The sequence below is a fragment of the Stegodyphus dumicola genome, chromosome X1, assembly GCF_044657685.1.
Source record: "Stegodyphus dumicola isolate Sdum_Otavi_A_Nest chromosome X1, ASM4465768v1".
NCBI lineage: Eukaryota > Metazoa > Arthropoda > Arachnida > Araneae > Eresidae > Stegodyphus > Stegodyphus dumicola.
The window spans coordinates 166,114,202-166,139,100 of record NC_140780.1 but is presented as its reverse complement, the minus strand read 5'-3'; the positions used below and the strand labels follow the sequence as shown (position 1 = coordinate 166,139,100).

Genomic DNA, 24,899 nt, shown 5'->3' with positions numbered 1-24,899 from the left:
AACTGATGATCTATAATCCGGAAAAAAACGATAATCCGGAATCGCCGAAGTCCCACCGAGTCCGAATTAAAGACTTTTGACTATATAATGTTGTACTCAGATAATAGATTGGATGTTTCATATGTAAAATATATATACAGAGAAAGTACTGCATATAAAAAGACATATATTTGATGTAAAGTGCTAATGCCTTTGATTAGATGGGCTAAGCAACCATTTGTTTTTTGAAAAAAAAAAAAAAAAAAAAGAGAGAGAGACAGAGAGACAGAGAAAGAAAGAAAATCTGAATAATTTCAGATTTTAATGTTGCACCAGATGGTTTGTTAAAGTTTTTCATGCTCTCTCTGCATTGCAGATTACTAATCTGGTGTTGGACTCACTCCCAATTTTTCCCTTTTAGTTCTTGTAGTTACATAGCTACAGAATTCGTGATAACTGCATTTGTAAATTGTAAACAGAGCCTTGTGTTGCTTTAGAATATTGCATATTTTCGTAAGTTTATTAGGAATTATTTGGCATTTTTTCTAGCAATATGCCGAAAAGGAAAAGAGGTCTGACTGAAGAAGAAATACGGAAACTTCTTCAAGAGCTTGATGATGAAATATATACACATACATATATCTGTATGTTTATATACGCATGCATAAATCCACATGCAAACACATATATAAATGCATATGTGTGCCTGTGTGTGTACATGTACGTGTCTGTGTATACATTATTTCTATTTAAGAGTACACATGCTTTCCGCTTTATGTGCATATCTGCACTTATACCATATTACATCAATACAGACATACATACTACATGGATATGTAGGTATACATTTCCATAAACAAATATAAATTCCCACATACTTGTATAAATGTACAAGCACTTTTCTTCCATCTTATCAGTTCATTCTTAACAGTTCTGTCTGTTTATTTTCATATATATCTGTTTCTTCTGTTTATTTCCATACATGCCTGTTTATGCTGAAGTGACCTTTACACATGGAAGTTTACTGTGATGGTACTGTTACTCAAACAAATCACAAGAACATAAATATAAATTTTGTCTCAAAGAAACAACAATAGTTTTACAATTTCAGTCTAACCTGGAAATCGTAAATACACTAAAACTAGTCGAACAGTTTGAAAGGTCATCTCTAGCCATTAGATTCCAGATGTACGAGTGTACTGTTATTTTAAAAGGTACATCCGTATCAGTGTCTTCATTTCACAGTCAAATAATTTTGTAAGATGTTCAGAATAGATTAGAGTAGCATTTGTGAAATTTCACTATCCGTTGAGCTCCGAGAATACAAACAGGGTGTAAAAGCTCTCAAATAATGTACAAATCATTGTTCTAAGACAACTCATGTTTCCCATCTGAATTTCTGAACCTTGACCTTTTAAGTGATTGAATGCCTTTGTCATTCATTCATTAGGCATATATCTCAGCAACTACGTTCAAGGACAAATTCCTGGGGGCATACCACTCAGTTATGAAATAGTTTAATTATTCCCTGCATGGAAAAAGTTCAAAGATATAGCTATATTTGATAATATCAACCAAGCAAATTAAAACTTATAAGGACATTTAACAGAAAAAAAAAAAAAAAAAAGGCTGAGATGAAGGCTGGTTAAATTTTAAATTGTCCAAGGAAATAATCAAATAGTTGAAATATTTTTTGACATAACATTAATATAAAGATACATAGAAATAATTATTGTAAGCACTTTGTAAAGACACATAGTTTTGCAGTGTAATTTAAAATTCAAATCAAAATTTTATAAAAATGAAAGTAACGTCCTATAATGTAAAAAAATGGCATTTTCTTCAAAGAAGGTTTACACATTTCCCAGTAGTCTCAATCCGAAACAACTGTAATATGAAATTCTCCCTCGGTGACAAAAACATCTTGAAGTCTGGTCACTAATCCCTACACTTCCCTTCCTTTTGCGACATAGATGCACCCCTCTGAGAATCCATTAAACTACACACAAGAATCTTTGCTGCAAATAGGAGGTGATTTCTTAAAGGGGGAAAGCATTTGGTTCAAGATTCCCCGTCCTTTCAAGGCTTTTATTGCTACCAAAGCCCCGGCCTCAAAAGGTTAATAAATACAGAATATGTACTTACCTACATAGCCTACCTAAGAAAACTTACTCTTTAAAAATCGCATTTAAAGCAAAATACAAGATACAAACATAATAATAATAGCCTCAAATATAATAATTTCAAAAGATGCATTTCTTAAAAAACAATTCAAAATACATTACAAAATAAATCATTTTCATGTAAAGCTAGTTAAATTTATTAGAAGACTTAGTCTATATACTGTCCGCCAATCTTGAACATCAGAATATATAATTACTCACTGCTAATCTTTCACTGAAGATAAAGAGAATGTATAATTTATATTTTCTGTTATTTCTTCTACATCAACATTGCCAAATGGGTAACACATGGTTGTAACAATTAGTTCTAGTCTAGTAAATTCTTGAAAATGTCTCTCAAATTTGGAGGGAATTATTATTTCATCATAATATTTCTCTTTGTTTAATGTAGCTCTGTAGTAGTTTGACTTCTAAATTAAAGCTTGTCAGAAATATTTTTGAAATTTTTTTAATTCAGTCTTCATCAGCTGTGAAGATATTAGCTTTAACTTGTTTTTGAAAGTATTAACAAATCCAATCAATTCTACTATTGCTTGAGTTTTTCCCTTGCAACTGCGAGTTCAAATTATTGAGATGGCTTGTTATATCAACAACAAAAGCTAAATCCATCAAACAAACATCATTACTAAGTTCAACGTATGCTTTTTCATTTGATTCCAAAAAAATCTTTTACATGTAGTATGTCCCTGAATCTTTATAAAAATATACTCCGACATAACCTACGAACATCTGCAAGATATAACAATTCACCATAATCAGATTTGTTTTCTGCTAGTTGAGCTCAAAACATTCTTTGCTGAAGATTACTTCCTCAAATTATGTTCACAATTTTCATTCAGATTCCCATAAGATGATGCGCATTTAGAATTTAACAACTGAGGGCCTGTTGGTGAATAATGCAATGATAATAAAGAAAATGTGGTATGTCATCGTCTTTGATGCACATGCCAAAAATCTATTGACTATGCCGGTCATTGATGTAGCCATATCAGTTGTCATCTATACAACTTTATAAATTGGAATTTTCCCTCCTTCTATCTATTTTTTGAAGGTGCAGTAAACATTTTCACCTAGTGTTTTCTTTTTTAGAGGTAATATTGTTAATAATTCGCTTTTATACTCATACCCTTAAAAACCATTGTAGTAAAAAGTGCAAAGTTGAGAAATACCAACCATGTCTATACGTTTGTCAAACTGCAAGGGAAAGCAAATACAGTTAGTAGTATCTTTGGTCAGCCAGATCAGAATTCAACATTACTATCTGGCATGTGACAGTTCTACGCGCAAGTTGCACTATATTTTTTATGTTTTGCTAACACGTGACTCACAAGAAAAGAGGCAACTGTTGCAGACTTAGATATTAGTATTCGGTTTAATAAGATAATGATTGTTGTCCAATTAATTATGATTTAAATTCTTCTAAATTTTGTTTATGCAGTTCAATTTTAATGCAAAATCTGTATCAAAACTTTCATTCATACTTTTGAAATGCCTTTCAACGTTTCCTTTTTTAGGAAGTGCCACACTCGCATGGCATATAGCACACACATTTTGTATTCACCATTGAAAAGGAAAACTGTTCTTCCCATTCTGTATTAAAATTGTATGTTTTTCTTTCTTTTCTTAATGTTTTCGACATTGTAAATACAATTGTACATTGTAAATTTCTCTTTTAAAATATGACAGATTACTATATTTACTACAAAAACACAAAATTTTCAAGATGAATGTTTGAAGAACTTTAATGATTGCATGGACGTATTCAATGCATCGAGCAGAGAACATCCGAAAAACAACAAATCTGTAACCAACATATGTACTTAAGCATCATTATGCATTTCCAATGAAGCTACGTATGTCTTCTACACATTCATCAAATCATTAGCTTAAGTAAACAGCCGCATCAATTGTGAAAAGCCAATTCGATAATTTAGCTAGCATTGGTGTTTCTTTTAGAATGCACATCTTAGGTATTAGTACAGTTGGTCATCCCAAAATATCTTGCTAATCCACTAGTCGATCATGATCGACTTAATGCCCACCCACTTAATGCACTTTGTTAGCCAATTACTTTTTTTTTTTTTTTTTTTTTGTGTGTGTGTGTGTGTGATTGCTGCATGAGTCATTACTCAAGTTGTCATGTATTGATAAACACATGGTGATAAAAGCAAAATACAATAAATAATGATTTGTCAGGTTGGTATCAGGGATAAAAAACATTAGTAGATGTAAAATCAACGATGTCTCTATGTAGATTGTTTCTGTTTGAGATATATGCCAAGTAAATAATGCAGCTAAGGAGCCAAATTATTGATGTCACAAATTTATGCTAAAATGATTGTTTCTTCAACAATGAGGAATTTTATTTAGTGCCTAAGTGAAATTAAGAATCAGGACTCTACATGTTTTATTATGAGGGAAAATATCAAATCTGCATGCATAAAGCATACAAAAAAATTCCTAAAAAAAAAGGTTGTTGGTGGCTTTTAGGTCCCGATTTTAGATCATTCTAAATCTACAATGGGAATAGCAATATTGTATAGTGATGGAGTATATCATGACAAACAGTCAATATAAATTCAACATTTGAGACATATATAAGTGTTGTTAACAAATGTTCTTAGGAAGTCATTTTCTTAAAGCAACTATTTAGTGATGTTAAAAAATTATATCAAGTTCCAATAATGCAAGTAAACAACACTACCACAGCAAGACTGGCATAAAACTAATTTCATTGACACAAAACACATTGATATCAAGCATTTTTTCATGCAAGAGAAAGTTCATGAAAAGCCAATCATGCAACAGATACTTACAGAGATAACTGACATAATGACAAAACTACTAAAGTACAGACTGCTGATTCTTTATGACAAAATGGGACTCCTGTGATTTTCATTTATTTATTACTATTCTTTGGCAAAGGGAAATGTTTAAATATGTTGTATAAAAAAGATAATAATATCTAATACATTTTTTAGTTTAACACAGTTGCAATGTTGTAAAACTCCAGAATGTAGTATTTTCTAATCAAACCTTTTGTTTTGCTCTGTTATGTTTTTGCTTTAGTTTAAAAACACTTTTTTAAATATGTCACAGAAAAATCATTTCTGGAATCATGTTGTTAAGCTTTTTATTTATCAGACTTACTTGCTCACTTATTTATCAAACAAGCCACATACATGATAATGTTGCAGCTCAGAGGGTGATTTTATTAATACTAATTTTGAACATATTTAACTTCCAAGCTGATAAAAAAACCATATATATTTGAATAGCTGTTCAGCAAAACTTAAAACCAATCATCTGCCATAATGCCAATATATATATATATTACTTCCTTTCCAATTTCTATTATGCAGTTTTCAAAAGTTATGACATATCTTAAGGTTTAAGCCTATTTAATGGTGGACATGCTAAGTTTAAAATTTGTTAGTGTTGCTACAAACTTTTCAATCAACTCTGATAAATGTATTTAGCAACCCTTATCCGAAGTTCTGTATTAATTCCGCTAACCTTAACTGTGAGACAGGTTATGTACTTTTGCATTATTTCCAGCTCAAGATATGAAGCAAGAACAAATATTCACCTGAATTCCACCTTTCGCCGTCTCTCCTTTCGTGAAAATTTCTCCCCAGTGGCCCAATGTTTTTCGCAGCATGTAATGTTCTTTTCTCTGTACATACATAACTTTCGCCGTGGATGAATGTAAATGAATATTAAGTAAAATTATAAGGAAATAAAGTGTAATGGAAAAGTAATAATATCTCTGCTTATTTCTAACAGCAGGATTGATTTGATAACATCTGATCCAGGCGGTCCACTCCTCCCATTTTGTTGTTGTAATCTTTTACAATAATTGGTTTTTTTACAGTTCTTTTCCATGTTTCAACATCAATCATAGAGTTATTGGACTTTACTCATCAAACGTATATCCTTCTTGTCGTTCCAATTCAAAACCTCATTTTTTCTCTTTTTTTCTGCTGCGTAGACGTTGAAGATATCTCATTTTCTTGTATCTTATGTAAAATGGCGCGAATATTCATAAAACCTGGGGAGGGGGGATTCAATTAGAAATAGAATGCCAGATTAGTACTGCCCTCTAGGAGGTATTAAAACAAACAGAAATAAAAACTCAAAAAAGTAAACATTTAGAAAGCATTTTAAACATTTAAAAGTTTTAAAATGTAGAAGAACGTTTGAAGCACGTTATGGCCACCCTGAAGAAGTTTCACTTGAAAGCGCTAGAAGCATTTCGCACAACAAAGAGGTTAACAGCTTTTGAAGAGATGAGTATTTGAAATGGCATTTGGGTAGAAAAAGAAAGACTGTATGTCAAAATTGGAAGTTTGACAAAACACCAACAGAATTTAACAGTGCATCATGGAAAACTTATGCCAATAAGATCATAGGTCAGTCTTCCATTGGTCTACTTGCTTTCGTGGAAGACATGTCAAACATATGATAAGACAGAAAGATAAAAAACATCAACATATGAAGCACTGTCCAATATGTAAGGAAATATCTCAAGTCTTACACATATTATAATTTAAGATATTAAACTTCAAATTTATAAAGAAACATATCACTGCATAATTTCTCTTCTAAAATGCAATTATATTTCAAAACTATTTGTTACAAGTGAGTCATATGAAAAGGACCAAAAGGTTGCAGTTTGGCTATTTCTGGTATATGCTGATAAGAAGAATATAAGCATCCACAATTTTACCTATTCATTCACACTCAAGTTATGAGAATCATTAATTGAAGGTCAAACGAAACAGCATTTTGATTTCTGGCAAGATCTCCAAATAGTGATACCAAATATAATTACTAACATTTTAAATGCCTGTCTACTGGAATCAGTAGCTAATTTGTTTACCATTGTGCCTTTCAAGAGGAACGGCACCATCATCATTTTTTCAGGAGAAATATGGAGATAATGCTATTTCTTTTATTGTTATTAACTTTTCTAACTACATATTTATAGCAATTCAACAGGAAAATTTTTATAATTATATATTTTTAGAGAACTAAAATCATTTGCATTTACCTTGAAAATAAATAATATTTAAAAAAAAAAAAAATTAAAGTCAATTCCTACTTAGGTCAACAAAGAAAAATTTTATTTTAGTTACTTTTTATTAACATCATTAATAATTTTTTATTTCTGATTTATGAAGCTAAAAGTGGTCTATAATTCCTCATTCTATCCATCTCTTGTAATGCTTCATTATTCCAAGGAACCTTTCCAGTGAGTTTCGAGCAGTACAGTATTCCATATAATGATTTCACGACTCAAGGCGATATATGCTTGACCTGCTTGCGAACAGTTTTCATCCTAGATATATTACTGCATAATCTACAGTGCTATTTATTTACTTTAATAAGCAAAGGACATTTTAAAGGGATATATTTTAAACATATATTATTATCACGTTAACATAGAAATATGGGGAGCATTTTTGCTACCTAATGGGACATTACATACGCTTCATCGAACTCTATAAAACTACGATTCTTTAATTCCATACACATTAAAAACCTTTAGAACTCTGTCTTGCTGTTGCCATTTATTTTTGTTAAATATTACAATCCCATTTATCACAGTCATGTACTATTATTTACAAGATGTTATAAAATTAATTTTTACAGCACGTGAGAATTCCTAATAAACAGTCATTATTTGTAAGTCTTATAATATCTTTAAAAAAAAGCATATCTTTAGTTCCGATAAACAGGAATAAACAAGTAGGAATTGAATTTGCTATGTGAAAAATCTATATTAACATCAAGTATCATCCAATACAAGTTTAAAAAATTGTATTTGAACTTGAGTAGATGAATAAAAAGTATAAGTACTTTATTAACTATTGAAAATTTGAACAAGATATAGAGAGAGTGTGAGCTAATAGTAGTAATTCAAAAATTAAACATTCCAATTGAAAGTTATTCATTATAAGTATTATTTGCATCTGATGCTTCTGATATTTTCAAATGTTCAACTAATAGTACTCAAATGGCATTTTAAAGTGGACCTTAGACTGATAAACTAACACAATTAGAAAATAATTACTTTATTTTCTGGAATTTATTTCTTCTTAATTTCCCAGGATTCGATTTAACTATAGTATTGACAGAAAGAAATGAAGCTAGAGAAAATAGTTTAATAGTCTTAATTAAATATATCCTTAACAATTTTTACACATACTAGAATATACTGACAAATAATAGGGAACATAAAATCACAAAAGCCAAATCAAAGGAACTTTTGAATAATACAGTTGAAGTTGAAATCATGGTTAATCCACGATCGGGGTCAATTAAGTAAATATATCAGAATATGATGAAAACTTACATTAAAAGACTCTTCAATCTTAAAATATTCAATGTAGTAAAAGGAGAAAACTATCATGCTCCTAGTGAGATGCCTATACAACTTCCTTCATAACTAAACAGATTTAATCTTGTGTTTCTTCACAGTATGCTTGTTCAAAAGTTATTCTGCATTACCAAAAAATCTTTTATAAAGAAAAAAAGATATACATTGGCATCTAGGCAGATCTCCTAGCTAAATAACTATATTATATAGTTGCAAAATTAAATTACCTCCTCCCCCACACACTGAAATTTCAGTAAATGATATATAATATAGAAATTACATTTTTCACTGAGCCTTATACCATGAAGAAAGTTTGTAAATAATCTCTTTTAAAAATTATTACACAATTTTTGATTTAATTTCATATTACTGAGAAATACATTGCATATTTTTCAATATTCATGTTACAGTATGAAAAATATACTTACTCTATTTTTATGTGCATTTACAGATGCATATCTCACTGTTCCTCTAAAACCACATGCATTCCTTGGAGGACGTAACTGTTTGTCTTTTGTCAGATAATCTCTTGCTAATCCAAAGTCTAGCATGTAAACTTTATGCTTAGTTTCTGGTAAGCGACCCATTGCAAAATTTGACTAAATCATAATAGAAAGTTAAAAATTAACATTTTTAAAAATAATTAAAAGTTCATCATTAAATTCTGCTCCTGAAATGTCAGGAAATTCACTTCTTACAGCTATATTATAATTCAAGAACTGTTTGTTTTCTAAATTTAAAAAAATGGAATATTTTTCAAAATGATTGAAACAGGCTGCAATTAAAAGGCTGGCTGTATTAACAAGACATATTTATATAGAAAAAGAAAGATATATTTTTAACAGACCTTTTACAATTAAAGTACAAGCCTATCAAAATCATTGATTTAATTATGAATCTGCACATATCTACCAAGTAGTAAACCGTAACACAGCTGGGGATATGGAGGACATCTATTCCCGAGTGCATCAAACCAAAACTTTTCCCATTGCATTTTAGCAAACAGGAAGGGATGCAAAATTATCAGTTGTGTCTGGGTGCTGAAAACCCTAGGTATATCTCTGGTAGTACCTCAATGTGATATACTGGTATAACGCATAAATATGATTGGCCATAAAAATCTAAATTAGAGTTAAAACAATGATGAAAATAACTAGATATAAAGGTGATTGAAACAGATGACTACAAGCTGTATTTCCTTAAGTACTGATCTTAGACACATCCTTCTGCTTACAGTAATATGTAGTTTCCTACAATAAGGTATGGAATTTTTATGAAAATGATGAAAACACTGGTTGAAAGGGCTCTATAAACAGAAAATGTAATTTTTTACATACACACTGCAGTAAAAATTCCATTAGTAAAATATTCTTTATGTTTTATTAAATATAAAAATAAAATGTATACATTTATAATACGCATAACTTGTGTAGGTATTCTGGAATTGCATATATTCATTTGGATCCCTTTTCAATTCCTATTGGTGATCAACTCTTACTTTACCAAATGTTCAATTTGAAAGCAAAAATCAAGATAATTTCACCAAATTTATTGAACAGCTAAAAAACAAAAATTAAATATTATGATGATTAACGACTCTATAGTGAGTAAATATTGTTACTTATCAAATTTGTAGATGACCTCATGCACAAAAGTCTTTCAAAAAGAAGGAACAGATTTTACTTCCTTGCAAAATTTTTATTTCTTGCCAGATGACGTACAACTTTTTTTTTTTTTTTTTTTTTTGTACAGTAAGAAAGAAACAATTTTGCAAGCATGTAAAATCTGCTCTTTTCAAGTGAAGTACCCTGTATTTTAATTAAGCATACATCAGTGATTTTGCACATAAAGATATGGAATACCTGATCTTTAATTTATTTCCATTTTATAGTATAAAATTAATTAGTTAAATTACTATTTGCGACACATTTAGAATGGTACTTTAGAGCGAAATCACCAAATTTTTTTAAAGATTGTAATATACAACTTCCGAACTGAGCAAAAGATAATAGAGCAGAATGCATTCATGTAAAATTCAGGAATAAAACATACAATGTTGTACATGCTTCATTTACCAATAAAACAGAAGTACTTTTCAGACAACCTAATATTTACTTATAGTTTGATTAGTATAATCTCTAACATCTTTGATTGCAACACCTTCTATTTAATTACGAACATGAATGAATACAAACATGAAGAGTATTTCTTCTTAAAATGTATTTAACTTGACTGTTTTCCATTTTCTGATGCTGTGTTAGCTATACTCAAGAATAGGACTTACTACCTTTTACATGTTCCCATGGCAACTTTTATGCTGCTGCACAAAACTAATATGCAATAAAAAAATATTATTTTTTTACATTAAACTAAGCTTTTCTTGTAAGAAAAATAACATGTACACATGTTGGATACACATTTAGAAAGCTAAATTATCTTGCTTTCAAATAATGCTAAAATGTTGTTGATGCCAAATTAAGTACAAAATTTGAAAAACAGAAAAACCTAAGATTTTGAATATATAATTATCTAACAGGATGTACCATCTTTTTGCAGAAATATAAATCAAATCTTTCCATGCCATTTCAAATATTTTCACATGACTAATTCAAGTGTCATTTAAGTGCTGTGCAATTAAACTTTCTTTAGAAAGAGCAAATCTGAGCTACTGCAGATTCTGGGGATAAAAAGGTCACACACTACAACTTATCACCATAGCACATACAAGATATGCTCAATAAGACTAAGGTCAGGAAAGTATAGTATCCAATCCATTTGAACAATATCGCCAGTTTGAAGGCATTAAGCAGCAACAGCAGCTTGTGGAGAATCAGCATTTTCATCCACGAATTAAAAAAAATCTGGGCCTGCCGTAATCCTAAAGAGGCCAGGTGCAGAACTTCATCTACATATTGCACACTTATAAAAATTTTCACAGAAGTATGGAGTTTAATACAATCAAGTTTCACGATATCTCCCCAAACAAATAAGGCCTCACCCATGAAAATAATCTTTCTTGGATATGCAGTGCAAAGTTGTGGGTTCCAGACAGCCTGATAAAAATATATTCAGAATCACTATTTAAACTGAACCTGGACTTATACAGGCTGTTTCATAGATCATGGGACAAACTTAGAGGGGTGGTGGAGCATACTAAAACATGCATTTTTTGTATAGGAATGTAGGATCTATAGTGACAGGTTACAGTAGGAACACAAAAAAACGACACAAGAGGAAAATGTGTTTATGTACAGAATCAATGCAAAGTGCTTCTTTGCAGCAATACAGTATTCACAATATATGTTCCAAAAAGGTTACACTAACAGTAATAAGAACTACAGCTGTGACTGGCTGGCAATGCTGCGGTAGAGAACAGTAGCGAGCTGGACAAACCATGATCCGATGCATCAGTGGATCATTCGCAACTCTGATGTTGAGCGTGATGGGTGAGTTTACACACAAGGAAAAAGCTGACATGCATCTCATGTATGGTGCTTCTAATGGGAACGGCAGAGCAGCGCTACGGTTGTACCAGGAATGGTTTCTGAACAAGCGTATGTCGAAGCACACAATGTTCGAGAAGTTGCAGCGGTCTCTGTGTGAAAACGGGTCTAGGAGTGGAAGAAGAAGTGCATAAGAACCTCGCATTGAAGAATCCATCTTGAACATTGTGCATGAATCACCTCAGACAAGTACAAAAGCTATTGCACGTCATCTGCAGCTGAGTCATTCCACCATTTGGAGAGTATTGCATGAAAATGGTTTGCACCCATACCATTTGCAGAGAGTCCAAGCCTTGTAAGAGACAAATTACCCTCTTCGAGTTCATTTCTGTCATTGGTTCTTGCAGCAGTGTGCAGCGCAGGCTGATTTGCTGTCGGATATGCTATTCACGGACGAGGCAACTTTCTCACAGGATGGCATCTTCAACAGCCACAACATGCATGTGTGGGCAACTCATAATCCACACGGCACACGTCCACATGCATTTCAAACCCGCTTCTCCGTGAGTGTGTGGGCGGGTATTGTTAATGACTACCTCATAGGCCCATACCTCTTAACTGCAAGTACAAATGGCTTATGTTATCATATTTTTCTGCAAGAGGTGCTACTGGAATTGCTGCAGGATGTTCCGGCTGTCGTTCGTGATCGCATGTGGTTCCAGCATGATGGCGCACCAGCCCATAACCACGTGCGGGTGCGCAATTACTTTGATGGGACATTTCCGGCCTATGGACTGGCCATGGTGGACGCGTTCGATGGCCCCGCCATTCACCAGATTTATCCAGTTTGGATTTTTTTTATGGGGTCATCTGAAGAGCATCATTTATGAGACTCCCGTTGACTCACTGGAGGACCTCGTTGCACGACTATCCATTGCGGCTGCAAGCGTGCGAGGAATGCCTGTCGTTTTTCAAAATGTTCGTCAATCCCTTCTGCGACGTTACCAAGCATGTATTACTGTTGGTGGTCACAATTTTGAACATTTATTGTGAATACTATATTGCTACAAAGAAGCACTTTGCGTTAATTTTTTACATAAATACATTTTCCTCGTGTCTTTTTTTTTTTTTTTTTTTTTTTTGGACTGCTGCCTTAACCTGTCACTTTAGATCCTACATTCTTATAAAAAAATGCATGTTTTAGTATGCTCCACTACCGCTCCAAGTTTGTCCCATGATCTATGAAACACCCTGTATATGAACAGTCATCTTGACTCCTCTGACAAAGGAAATGACACATCCTTCTCTGAAAGATATGAAAAGACAAATGCAATGCAAGAGTCTTCTTGCATGCAGTAGCTCGTGAAGCCTGTAGTAAGCACAGGAATATTTATTCAAGTACCACTAGCTTTTGCTAAATGTCCTTTGTGGCTGCCTAGAGACCAGCTAAGAGACTGCAGCTGCCCCCACACTACCTCAAACAGCAAGACAACTAACAATTCTCAAGCCTAATAATTCTTTTAGATTCCACTTTATAGTCTGTGACTTCAGAATAGGCACTGTAAGGCCATATTCTCTCTCTCTGGCTTGCTTTGTAACTATGATAACAATGACTATGGACGATGGGCAACCTCTTTAATTTGTTGAAATTCCCTAATCCTTTCTGTGTGGTCATGACAACACATTTCGTGACTGCAAGTGAGGGAAGAATCATTATGACTTTGAAATGCCTATTTTAAATTAACAGGTTATGGGAATATTCAGTTATCCGACAGTTTTTGACCGGCCATCAGTTTTTTCTGTAACCTGCATCATTTGAACATCTAAATGATTTTTGGCAATGATTAACAGTACTTGACAACTTTCAAACTTTACATTTAATCATGATATGAGCACAATACTGAACATATTTCCTAAAATGATTTTCTGATTTTTGTCTCATTTGCATTTTGAGTAACAGTAGATTTTTTTCATTCATAAACATACAATTATTATAAATAATTATACTCATTGGAATTTTAATTGGTCTCTGCACAGTTAGCATTACCTTTATAACTATCTTTCATTCTGAATACTGGTGTGTGTTGTCAAGTAGTGGTGTTAGGTTGACCATAACATATCTGAAATATCTCAGCTAAGCCATATGAATGCCCTGAACAGGCACTATGTTTAAACTATAGAGAGGAAATCAAAAGATGAAGCAAGCACAAGAGTTCAGTGACCAGCATCCATAATTAGTCACACTTTTAAATTCAATATGTTGATCTACAGCCAACACCACATGTGTATTCTAAACTGTTTTTTATTATACCTTTTGGAAGCTTATATTTTCAAGATAAACAATAAATTATAATAATAAAAGTTACACATATTTCTCATATTTCTGCCTACACAAAAATGAAACACAGTACATGCTATTTTAAAGCAAAATACTACACAACTTTTAATAGCAAACATACTGAGAAATAAAACTGTTTTGATGGCCACAAATTATTTCCAGACAAATACATTTAAAAATTATTTATTTGTTTTATCATTAAATGTGTCCAATGTCTTTTCTATAATTTTCAAAGTTGAACAATAATGACAGCACATCACTCATTATTCTTCCAAGTTTTGCGTAATATCTAACAGCTACTTTTTTATTCTTAATTTTTAGTGAAAATTATAGGTCTCCACTATTTACAACTCTGATGTTGCTTTCTTCAAGGAAGAAATCATGCAACAGTCTTAAGGTACAGATTTTTTAATGATGTGTATCACATTCTAATAACTTATCTTCAACAGCAAATAACAGCATGATAAATAATGGACTTTAAGTGTCATAGTCTACTCAACTTCAGCATTAATCTTTTTCCATGGAATTACATGTCTCTGTTAAATCCCAATACAGTATTACCTCCATGTTTACAGACAATATGTTTCAAAATTTATGACAGACACATGAAACTATGGACAGTAGAAAAATGCTGCATAAAATAGAATTTCCACATGATATACATAATTATAGTAGTTAAATTAAATTCATAATTAATGCAAGTCTTACTAAACTAAAAGTACCAATAAACTATTCTGTGTACTGAAATATACCATATACCATACTGGTAAATAAAATTGTGACCGAGACTATATTCAAAGTTTATTGTACATTTGAATATAGTCTCGGTCATACCTATGAATGCATGAATGCAAATAATTTTGAAATTTTAACTTGATCATCAAAAGCCCCAACATGAAATGATGAAATGCAATTTTTGTACTGTACAGTATAACATAATGTTTAAACTAATATTAATAGTATGCTAGTAGTGTTCAAGCACTTGTAACATCAATAATCTTACATGATGGACCTCATTGTGGTAAATAAAGCTTTTTGAAGAGCAGGATAGCTGCAATGACACATCACTAATGAAAGAAAGAAAATACTCAAAAGACCACTAAGAGTCAAAATTCTCTACCAAAATATTTATGAAGTTGTTGTGAGAGGTCTGAATCTGAAAGGTTTCTTTCTGAGAATACACATAAAGTTCCATAACGGAAATTTTCCGTATGTGTGGGAAGAAAATATTTGGGATGTTTGATAATTCTGGCTTTGCTTTGAATTGCTTCAATTTATCTGCTTTCATTAACTTAGGAAACTTAAAAAGTATTTCTGTCCTCTGCCACTCTGAACTATGAATAAATGAAACTAATGACACTGAATTAGGAGACTCAGGGGGCATGACTGTATATAAAAAAAGGAAAAGCTGGCTGTCACTTCAGATGGCCAGTTTTTCAGGTAAATCTCAATCAGTTTATCATCAGCACTTTGGTGATCCAAAAAAACATTCAAGGTACCTCCAATTTACAAGAAACTACATTTCATATGATGAATTAAAAATCCTTGAAAAAAATAGAAATTTCATAATATTTTTACAGGAGAAAAAGTTTTAAATTCTTTATTTAAACCAACATTTTCCTAGCTGCAAGTTGTAAGCAAAAATGCACCATTTGGTACTAATTTGTTAAGCCGATTTCGCAGATAGTCACTTCATTGAAAAATACTTGCAAAAACAGAAAATTATCTGTGGACTATTTTATGCATAATGACAAATATTTGTAATTCTAAACTCAAATCTAAAAGAAGTTTTTCCCTTTAAATATTCCCAGTTTTTAGAAGTTTAGAGAACTCATACCAATTCTCAGTTTTTATATTTCTTAAAGTATGATTAAGTAATGCTAATGCAAAATAAGTTCCTTATTAAAATCAAAACAATACAAATCTCATCTATTTCAGAAATTAGGAATATATGACTGCCATACAAAAGAAACATGTACAACTTACAGGTTTAATGTCTCTGTGAACAAAACCAGCATCGTGTAGATATTCAATAGCCTGCAAAATTTGATGACCTACTCGCAGAGTGGTACTTAAGCTGAAACAGTTGCTTGGTTGACTGTGCTTGAGTTCAGACAAATTGGGACCTTGAAGTTCCATGACAACATAATTAAAAATATGAGTTCGCCCACAGCCTATGAAATGGCAAAAGTGATCCTTTCCTATTAAAAAAAAAAGTTGAAAACTTTGGAATTGGTTTTATAACATTGAAAAATATGTTGCAAAAATTTAAAAAGTGATTGAAGACCGAGTTTAGATTTCATAACTTTGAGAAAGTTAAGGTTGTACTGCAGTACCAGTGTTTTCTCTTTAAAAAAGATGTAAGCATAAAACATATTACTGCAAAAAATTCTGGTGCACTTAGCATGGAAAAAGAAATGCATTAGGAAATAAAATTATAACTTTTCAAATTGATCTAATATTATAATTCATAGAACTTGTGGAAGACTTTTGGAAGTACATGAATTAAGAAAAGTATCCCAATATCACTAAATGTAGCAGAATATATCTACTCTTGTTCTGGATTTACATATTTATGTGAATTGGCTTTTTCATATTTAAAGTTCATGAAGATTTAACATTGTTCTCTACTTACTGGTTCCCATTATGAAGATTTGTTATTTATGTCTGAACATATACCAGATTATGAACACTTTACTGCTAGAAACATGCAGTTACAGTCTTCCCAGTAATGATAATACAATCACATTCAATCTGTATTTTTTCTGTGACTATTTTTCAATTAATAAAACATATTTAGTTCAATACCCTTTCTCTCCAATTATCACTTAGTCACACATGTTTATATGCATTTAATGCCAAGATTTTTAATAGGTAGATCATGAAATTTTTTAAGGAAACAGGTTGATCATATTTATACATAAGTTGTTCACCCCTCTTCTTTAAAATACATTTACAGTCCTAGCCTATACTGTCACCATCAAGAACAACAGATGTTCTTACTTTTCTAGATAATGATATCACCCAGGTGACAGTGGCTCATGCTACATCATAAATCTGCTACCTTAGTAACACTAATAAGAAAAACACCAACAATTTCTCCTCCTTTGAACTCCAGTGCACTTCTCATATAGCTTTCAGCAAAGTCAGTAGCTATATCATCGTCGAAAATGCAAACCACACACTTTGTTGCTAATAAAAGTTGAAAGGGATTCCTATTCAAAATTTCATATTACAGCTTAAAATACGAAGTAATGCTCACCAGGTGTTTCAGTTTAATTGCCCAATCCTTGTGGAAAAAAAAAAAAAAAAAAAAAAAAAAAACTGAATAGATGCAGGAAATGTTTACAAAGACTTAGACATGTAAATATGAAATTTAGTCATTTTTAAAAAATACTGAGAAACACCAAACAAGACAAGTAGAAATATCCTGATAAATTAATATTAAACATGCAGGCAGAAACAAATGTCATTTAACTGTCAACACCATGTCAAATGTGCAACAACTTTTAAGTAACACAACTAATCCACATGACAGGACATAGCTATGCCTACATCATATGGCATGGGCAATGCCAGGTTCTTACTTTAGATAAAACAGATAAGCATTACATTATCTATGGTAAGATAAATTAACATATTATAACATTTTAATTCTTTAGTAAATTATTCGCTCTCATGCTCTAGAAATAATGTAATATTTTCCCCTAGCTATTTTATTTTAAATAACTGTCTTAAATAATTGACTTTAACATAATGTCATTGCTAATTTATTTAATCGGGTGCAAATATTTTTATTTCATAAATATTCCTCTATAAATAATTATCTGCTTATAATATGCAATTATGATACCTTAACTGCATTATATTTTAACCACAGCAAATATGGAAAAATTATTTGTAGTCACTTTGTTTTAGAAAGATATTAATTCTAAGATGTTGTTATCCTTATTGTCATCATTATTTGAACATTCAGTACATTTCAAATTAGAATCTAAGTGATTAATATCATTCAAATCATCATGAATAATGTTACAATGAAAATTGCTAGCAGTTTCCAAAACCGGTTTAATGCAGAAAGAAATTTTCCATCATTTCCTCAACTAGTCCATCAGTTCTCATTATTTCTTTTATATTTTCTACATGTTTAAAATATCCTCTCTATTTCTTATATCCAAGTTTTCAATAGCTTCGGATGTAAATGATTTAAGACATTCAAAGCTAAAGCCAACACTAAAATGTCATTCCCTCACAAACCATTTAATTGATGCCCATATTTATTCAACAAAATTTATTTCACAAAGTGCAGCAAAAACATTAGCACATCACATCCATGTTCTGAAAGTTTCACAATGTAGCACTTCTCTCAAAGTGGTGTATTTGCTCACATAATATCAAACAATTCTTTATGCAATCCCCCCTTATAACTATATGCACTCATTTTGTTTGGTTGTACATTTAGTAAGAAAAAGATCTAAAAGCTTTCTTTTGTATGTTAAATTGCCCAAGCAAATAATAAAATTGTGTGGAACCGCTTTAGCAATTTTCTTTAACCTTTCCCCAAAATTGTCAAAGTTCATTTGTTAATGATAAGTGTAAGATAACATTTTTGGAGTGGTCTCTGTCAGAAAATCTTGACAGATTTAGAGAAGTATGACAAAGAGATTCTCTCTCTTGTCCACTTTTAATGTAGCACTTGAAAGAGTCATGATTCAAACATCAACAAAAATGGACATAGTTTTTCTAAATTGGTACAGCTACTTGCATATGCTCATGACGTTGATATGATTGTCAGGACTATTCCTGTTTTGAGAGAGGTTTTCCTTGCCCATAAGTTGGCGGCAAGTTGAATGGCCTTATTTATAAATGAGGAGGAAGTAAAATATATGTCTTTTACAAATATATATATATATATATAATTTATTTACTAAATAATATTGATTATATTATCTCCGAAGATTAATTATAGTACAATTATCTGAAAAGAGTGAATCCATACTTAGTAAGTTCTATTTCGAAAGATGTTTTAAGTGACTTGAATGTAAATTGTTAAAAATGTTTATATAATTCCAGCTCCTCTTGAAATAGACTCCTATAGATTTGAATCTAATAAGAGTTTGTCTATTTAAGATCTATTATTATTCTTGATAACAGATTAACTCTTGAAACCAGAATCAGGTACATCAGGCAAGTAAGACTTTCTGTAGGTAAAGAAGATTTTGTAAATCTAGATTTCTTTCAAGAAAAGTGAAGTTTTTGATTTACAAAATGCTTGTCAGACCTGTTTTGATATACGCCTCTGAGACTTGGATAAGGACAACACTAGAAGAAAATCATAATGAAATTGACCACTTGTTAGCACAAATTTTAAAATTCTATCAGAAATCGCATTCCTTTTTCCAAACAACACAGGAGCACCACATAAATGTCTAAAGACTTCTTTCCTAAATACTTTGAAAAATTCAATACTTCTATGCAAAAAATATTTTCTTACAAATACTTTAATACCCTCCCCCCAAAAAATTTAATGAGCCGTGCTACAATTCTGAAACCAAATTTGGAAGGGGGGGAAGATATCTTAGATTTCTAGTATTTATTATATGAAGCTAATTTTTTATTTATTTATTAATTCACTTAATGCTGTTAAGTTTATTACACTTTAATGTACTTGACTATAATACCAGAAAATTAATTACAATCAAAAAATTTTTTACAACTGATTCAAATGCTACCTTTGATGAATATTTTTATCCACTTACCTTTAACAGCTTTTAAGACATCAACTTCCATTTTTGATAGTGGCCTTTTATTTTCAGCTGGCTCCGATTTTATGGCAACAAGGTTTCCTTTAAATATATCTTTGCTCTCATATATTTGTCCAAAGCCCCCATGTCCTATTTTTCTTAGCTGAGGAATTGATAAAGGTCAGTGTTACTAAAGACTGCACTGAAAATTTACCAATGGATTTTTTGCAGTTCTTTCAGCCTATTTTCCAAAGTTTGAAACAGACTTACAATAGTAATGCAAAAACAATGGTATTTAAAATAAATTACACATGAACAAATATAACACACTTTTTACTGCTTAAAATAGCCATACCTAGAAATAATTAAAGGAAACAACCAGAATTTTATATACATTTACCCATAGTCTACCGATCAAGGGCATATCCTGAATTTCCATAAAGAACATGCTGCTGAACACCAAATATTTCGAAAATTTTATGAATAATGAAAATTAGAATTACATATATTTGAAAGTTGAATATATCAATTTCAGATATTTTTGCTACAAAATCCAGTATAATTTCAAAAATCTTTTAACTGCCCTGACTGCAAAAAATGTTTCTGGAATAACAGCAATCTAAAATGTCACTGCATAAAATTGCATACAAACAACATTGCTTAAGGCCAGTAAAAGTTAAATTTTCAAATTTAAATGTAGTTTATGTAGTCATCAGTTCAACAATAATAAAAATTTGCTATTTTGACAAGCGGAGAATGTATTCACTGCACTTGAGTGTTTATCATAAAATATTAATACAAATACCCATTATGTAATGAACGTTTCCCAAAGAAAAACTTTTCATTACATTTGCAGACAGAACATGAAATTGCCATTGAAAAAAAGAGAGAGAATTCTCTGTGTTTCGTGATTTTATGTTGTGAAAGGAGAACTTTGAAAGGGAAACAAAATTTAAAATTGTCAAATTTACAAAAAAAAACATGAACAATCAGTGGCGTAGCAAGCATGACTGGCGCCCGGGGCAAAATACCTTTTCGGCGCCCCCCCCCACAATAAAAAATTTCAGCAATATAATGTATAGAATATATTCGTAATAAGAAAATAATGCAAATAATAATAAAATGCTGAATCTGCCATAAAATACTCAAAAATATATTAAAAATAGTCACTACCTAACTACACTATCCTTGGATTAGGAAAAATCAGACATACGATGATCTAGAATTAGTTCAAAAGGTGTTATAAGTGTTTTTAAAAAGTGCAGGTTTTAAACAATTAAAAGTTTAATATACATTATAGATAAATAGATATGTAGCAACTTGCCTACTACAACTCAACTCTGCCAGTCTGGTAACCCATAGCAACAAAGAACAAAATAATATTTATTCTATTCAACTGTTATAATTATTTAATGATCTGTCTCAAAAAATTGTACTATCATAATTGGTGACACGTACTTATTACGAATAGCAACCTTCAATGTTGCACGAATATGGAGTTCATATGTCAAAATTCTGAGCAGCAGTAAGTTATCCAGTGTGATGAGATGCAAGTAAGACATTTCACCTGTCATTTAAAGAGTTGTGCAGCATTCCGGTGAGTCAACATATTTCTGTCATAATTTCAGTGGATATATGTATCGTGTACAGCATTTGAGCCGCCAATTTCTCTGATTTCAAGTACCAAGAAACTGTGTCACTATAAACATATTGATTATTTTTCTATACATATTATTATTGTGCGTATTTGATTGATATAAAGTGGTTGACAACGATGCTGCTTCACAATTGGCGCGAGTGGCAGTTAAGCCATCACCTTTTTGTCGCCGAGACCCATCCTTATGGTTCATTCAATTGGATGCGCAGTTAAGTCACATTACTGCCGACGAAACTCAATTTTATACAGCGATCTCCGTGTTAGAATCAGAGGTACTGTAATCAGCTCGTGAAATAATTTTGAATTCACCGGCGACGGACAAATACAAATCTTTAAAAAATATTAATTTCTGTTTGTGAAGAATCATAGACAGAATCAAGCAGTTGTTGCACGATTTACGATTGGGTGATAGGAGGCCTTCTCAATTGCTGTCTAAAATGTCAGACTTAGCCACCGGTAAGCTAACGGATAACATTCTTAAAACATTATAGATACATAGACTTCCATCTAACATGCAAACCATTTTAGCGGCCAGCAGGGAGCCACTTAAAAATCTTCCCGAAATCGCTGATAAAATTCACAAGTTGGCCATTCCAGCGCAAATACACGCAGTGCAGGTTCCTGGTCCAGGTACTGTGGCGTTACAGGCTCAAATTGATGATTTGTCTAAACAGGTTGCTCAGTTAGTAGCCATCCAAGCTGAACCTTTTCAGCGCAACCGCTCCACATCCCGTGGTCGAAATACACGTCGTAGCCCACTGAGGAAACGTTATGAAAGCCGGGTATTCGTAACACGGCTATTTGTTTTTACCACCACAAATTTGGAAACAAGGCAAACAAATGCCACCCACTGTGTCGAAAAGAATTCGGGCTTAAGGTTTCTTGTAGACACCGGGACTGATGTTTCTGTCGTTCCACCACATTTTCACGAACAAAAGGGCCTTACCAAGCTATAACTTTATGTAGAAAATGGAACTCCTATTCAAATTTTTGGTGAACGCCTGATATCTGTTGATTTAGGATTGCGCCGCAACATCCAATGGCCATTCATTTCAAGTCCTATTAGTGGCGCTGACGTTTTTCAAAAATTGTCTTTGCTTGTCGATCCTAAGAATCGCCGTTTGATATATTCCACAACCAACTTAACTTATCCGGGAGTAATTCACAATAGTCAAGATTTGAGCATTAAACTGATTTCGGGTAACTCCCCATGGCGTCAACTTCTCAGAGAATTCTCTACAAACACGCGCCCAGTTATGGGTAGTTCCGAATCCAAACACGATGTACTACATTATATTGAAACGACCGGACCTCCAATTGTAGCTAAACCAAGACGCTTACCTCCGGACAAGCTTAAAGCCGCCAAAGAGGAATTTCAATACATGATGGAACAGGGAATTTGCCGTCGTTCAGAAAGTTAATGGGCCAGTCCGCTCCATCTAGTTCGGAAACGAAATGGTAACTGGCGCACGTGTGGCCAATATCGTCGGTTAAATGCAGCTACAATTCCTGATCGTTACCCAGTCCCGCACATTCAAGACTGTATGCAAGTTTCAGACGGAAAAGCTATTTTTACAACCCTTGATCTTGAGCGGGCGTATCACCCAGCTGATATTCCAAAAACTGCTGCAATGCTGCTCAAACGTTTTAACGCTTCATGAATCAGGTGTTAATCTGCCTCGACTTTTGTGTACCTTATTTTGATGACGTCTTAATCACCTCCTCTTCAGAGCAAGAACACCTATCACATTTGAGAACAGTTTTTGAACGTTTTCAAAGGTACGATGTCAGTCTTAATCCTTCCAAATGCGTTTTTGGCCAACCAAGAGTATCCTTTCTTGGTCATGAAATTTCCGCTGATGGCGTTCGACCCCTTCCAGATAGAGTCACCGCTATCCACGATATACCCGAACCATCTTCAGTGAAGGACTTAAGAATCTTGCCATGCTCAATTTTTATCGACGTTTCTTACCTCATGCAGCGACCATACAATACAAGCACCTCTAAATTCTTTTTCGGTTGGAAGCAAGAAAAACGATAAACGTGTTATAACCTGGATCACAGAATCTCGCGAAGCGTTCCAAAAATGCAAAAATGATTTAATTTCAGCACCAAATTTGCAGTATCCCTCCGCATCTAAACAATTATCACTCTACGTTTATAATGTATTTCTCCCGCTTTCCTAGCGTGCCTTTGTGGTGTAGTGGTTCTGCACGCTGGGCCGGTACTCCAGAGGTCCGCGGTTCGATTCCCGGCGAAGGCTGTTGCATGTTTTTCATATCTTCTGCTTCCAAAAAAATAACCTAATGCCTCTACACGATGATGCATCAACAACAGGTATAGGAGCAGTTTTACAACAGAAATATCAAGAATTATGGAGACTACTTTCATATTTTTCTAAAAAACTCTCACCAGCACAAACCAGATACAGCACTAACGATCGCGAATTATTAGGAATTTATGAAGCTGTGAAATATTTTCGACATATGCTACGAGCAATATATATCAAAAGATATCCGTTATATTGAGGGTTCGCAGAATATTGTTGCAGACACCTTGTCTCGTATTGAGCAACTAGCCGTTCCTTCGCCAATAAACTTTGCTGCCCTTGCGGATGAACAACACCGGGATTCAGAACTACAAACCCTCTTGAAAAGCAAATCTTCCACCAATCTCAACTTGCAGCCTATGCAGCTGTCACCTGGAAAATCAATTTATTGTGATGTTCAGGATTCAAGATTTCGACTTTATGTTCCCTCCAGGTTTCGCCATGACATTTTTAGTCAGTTACATCGTCTGTCACATCCTGGCATCAAGGCTTCGAGGAAACTGATACAGCAACGTTTCGTATGGCCTAGCACGCAAAAGGACATAGCCAACCGGACACGTTTGTGCTTGGAGTGCCAAAGATCTAAAAATGTCAGACACACCACCAGCCAACTTAAAAATTTTAATTTGCTCTCATCTCGCTTCAATCACGTGCACCTCGACATGGTCGAGCACTTATATTTATTAATAATAATATAATACATGAATACAATTAATTACTATGTATACATTTTTCTTACCTTGGATGAAGCAAATTTATCATTTACTTCATCAAAGTCGATCCTTTCAAATTTTTCTCTTTCCACACTTAAAAATGCTAGATGACTTAGGGGATCTTGGCCCAT

General features: G+C 32.6%; 1 protein-coding gene across 3 annotated transcripts in view; it reads right to left on the bottom strand.

Annotated features, from left to right (window-relative positions):
* The window catches only part of LOC118188338 (uncharacterized), a 250,162-nt gene that overhangs the window by 111,412 nt on the left and 113,851 nt on the right, over nt 1-24,899 (bottom strand). For all 3 annotated transcript variants that reach the window (XM_085807424.1, XM_085807426.1, XM_085807425.1), the window contains exons 3-5: nt 20,085-20,232; nt 16,312-16,526; nt 8,973-9,143 (exon numbers count right to left, since the gene is read on the bottom strand). In XM_085807424.1, the coding sequence (XP_085663550.1) occupies nt 8,973-9,143; nt 16,312-16,526; nt 20,085-20,232 (534 nt within the window). The remainder of the gene's footprint in view (nt 1-8,972; nt 9,144-16,311; nt 16,527-20,084; nt 20,233-24,899) is intronic.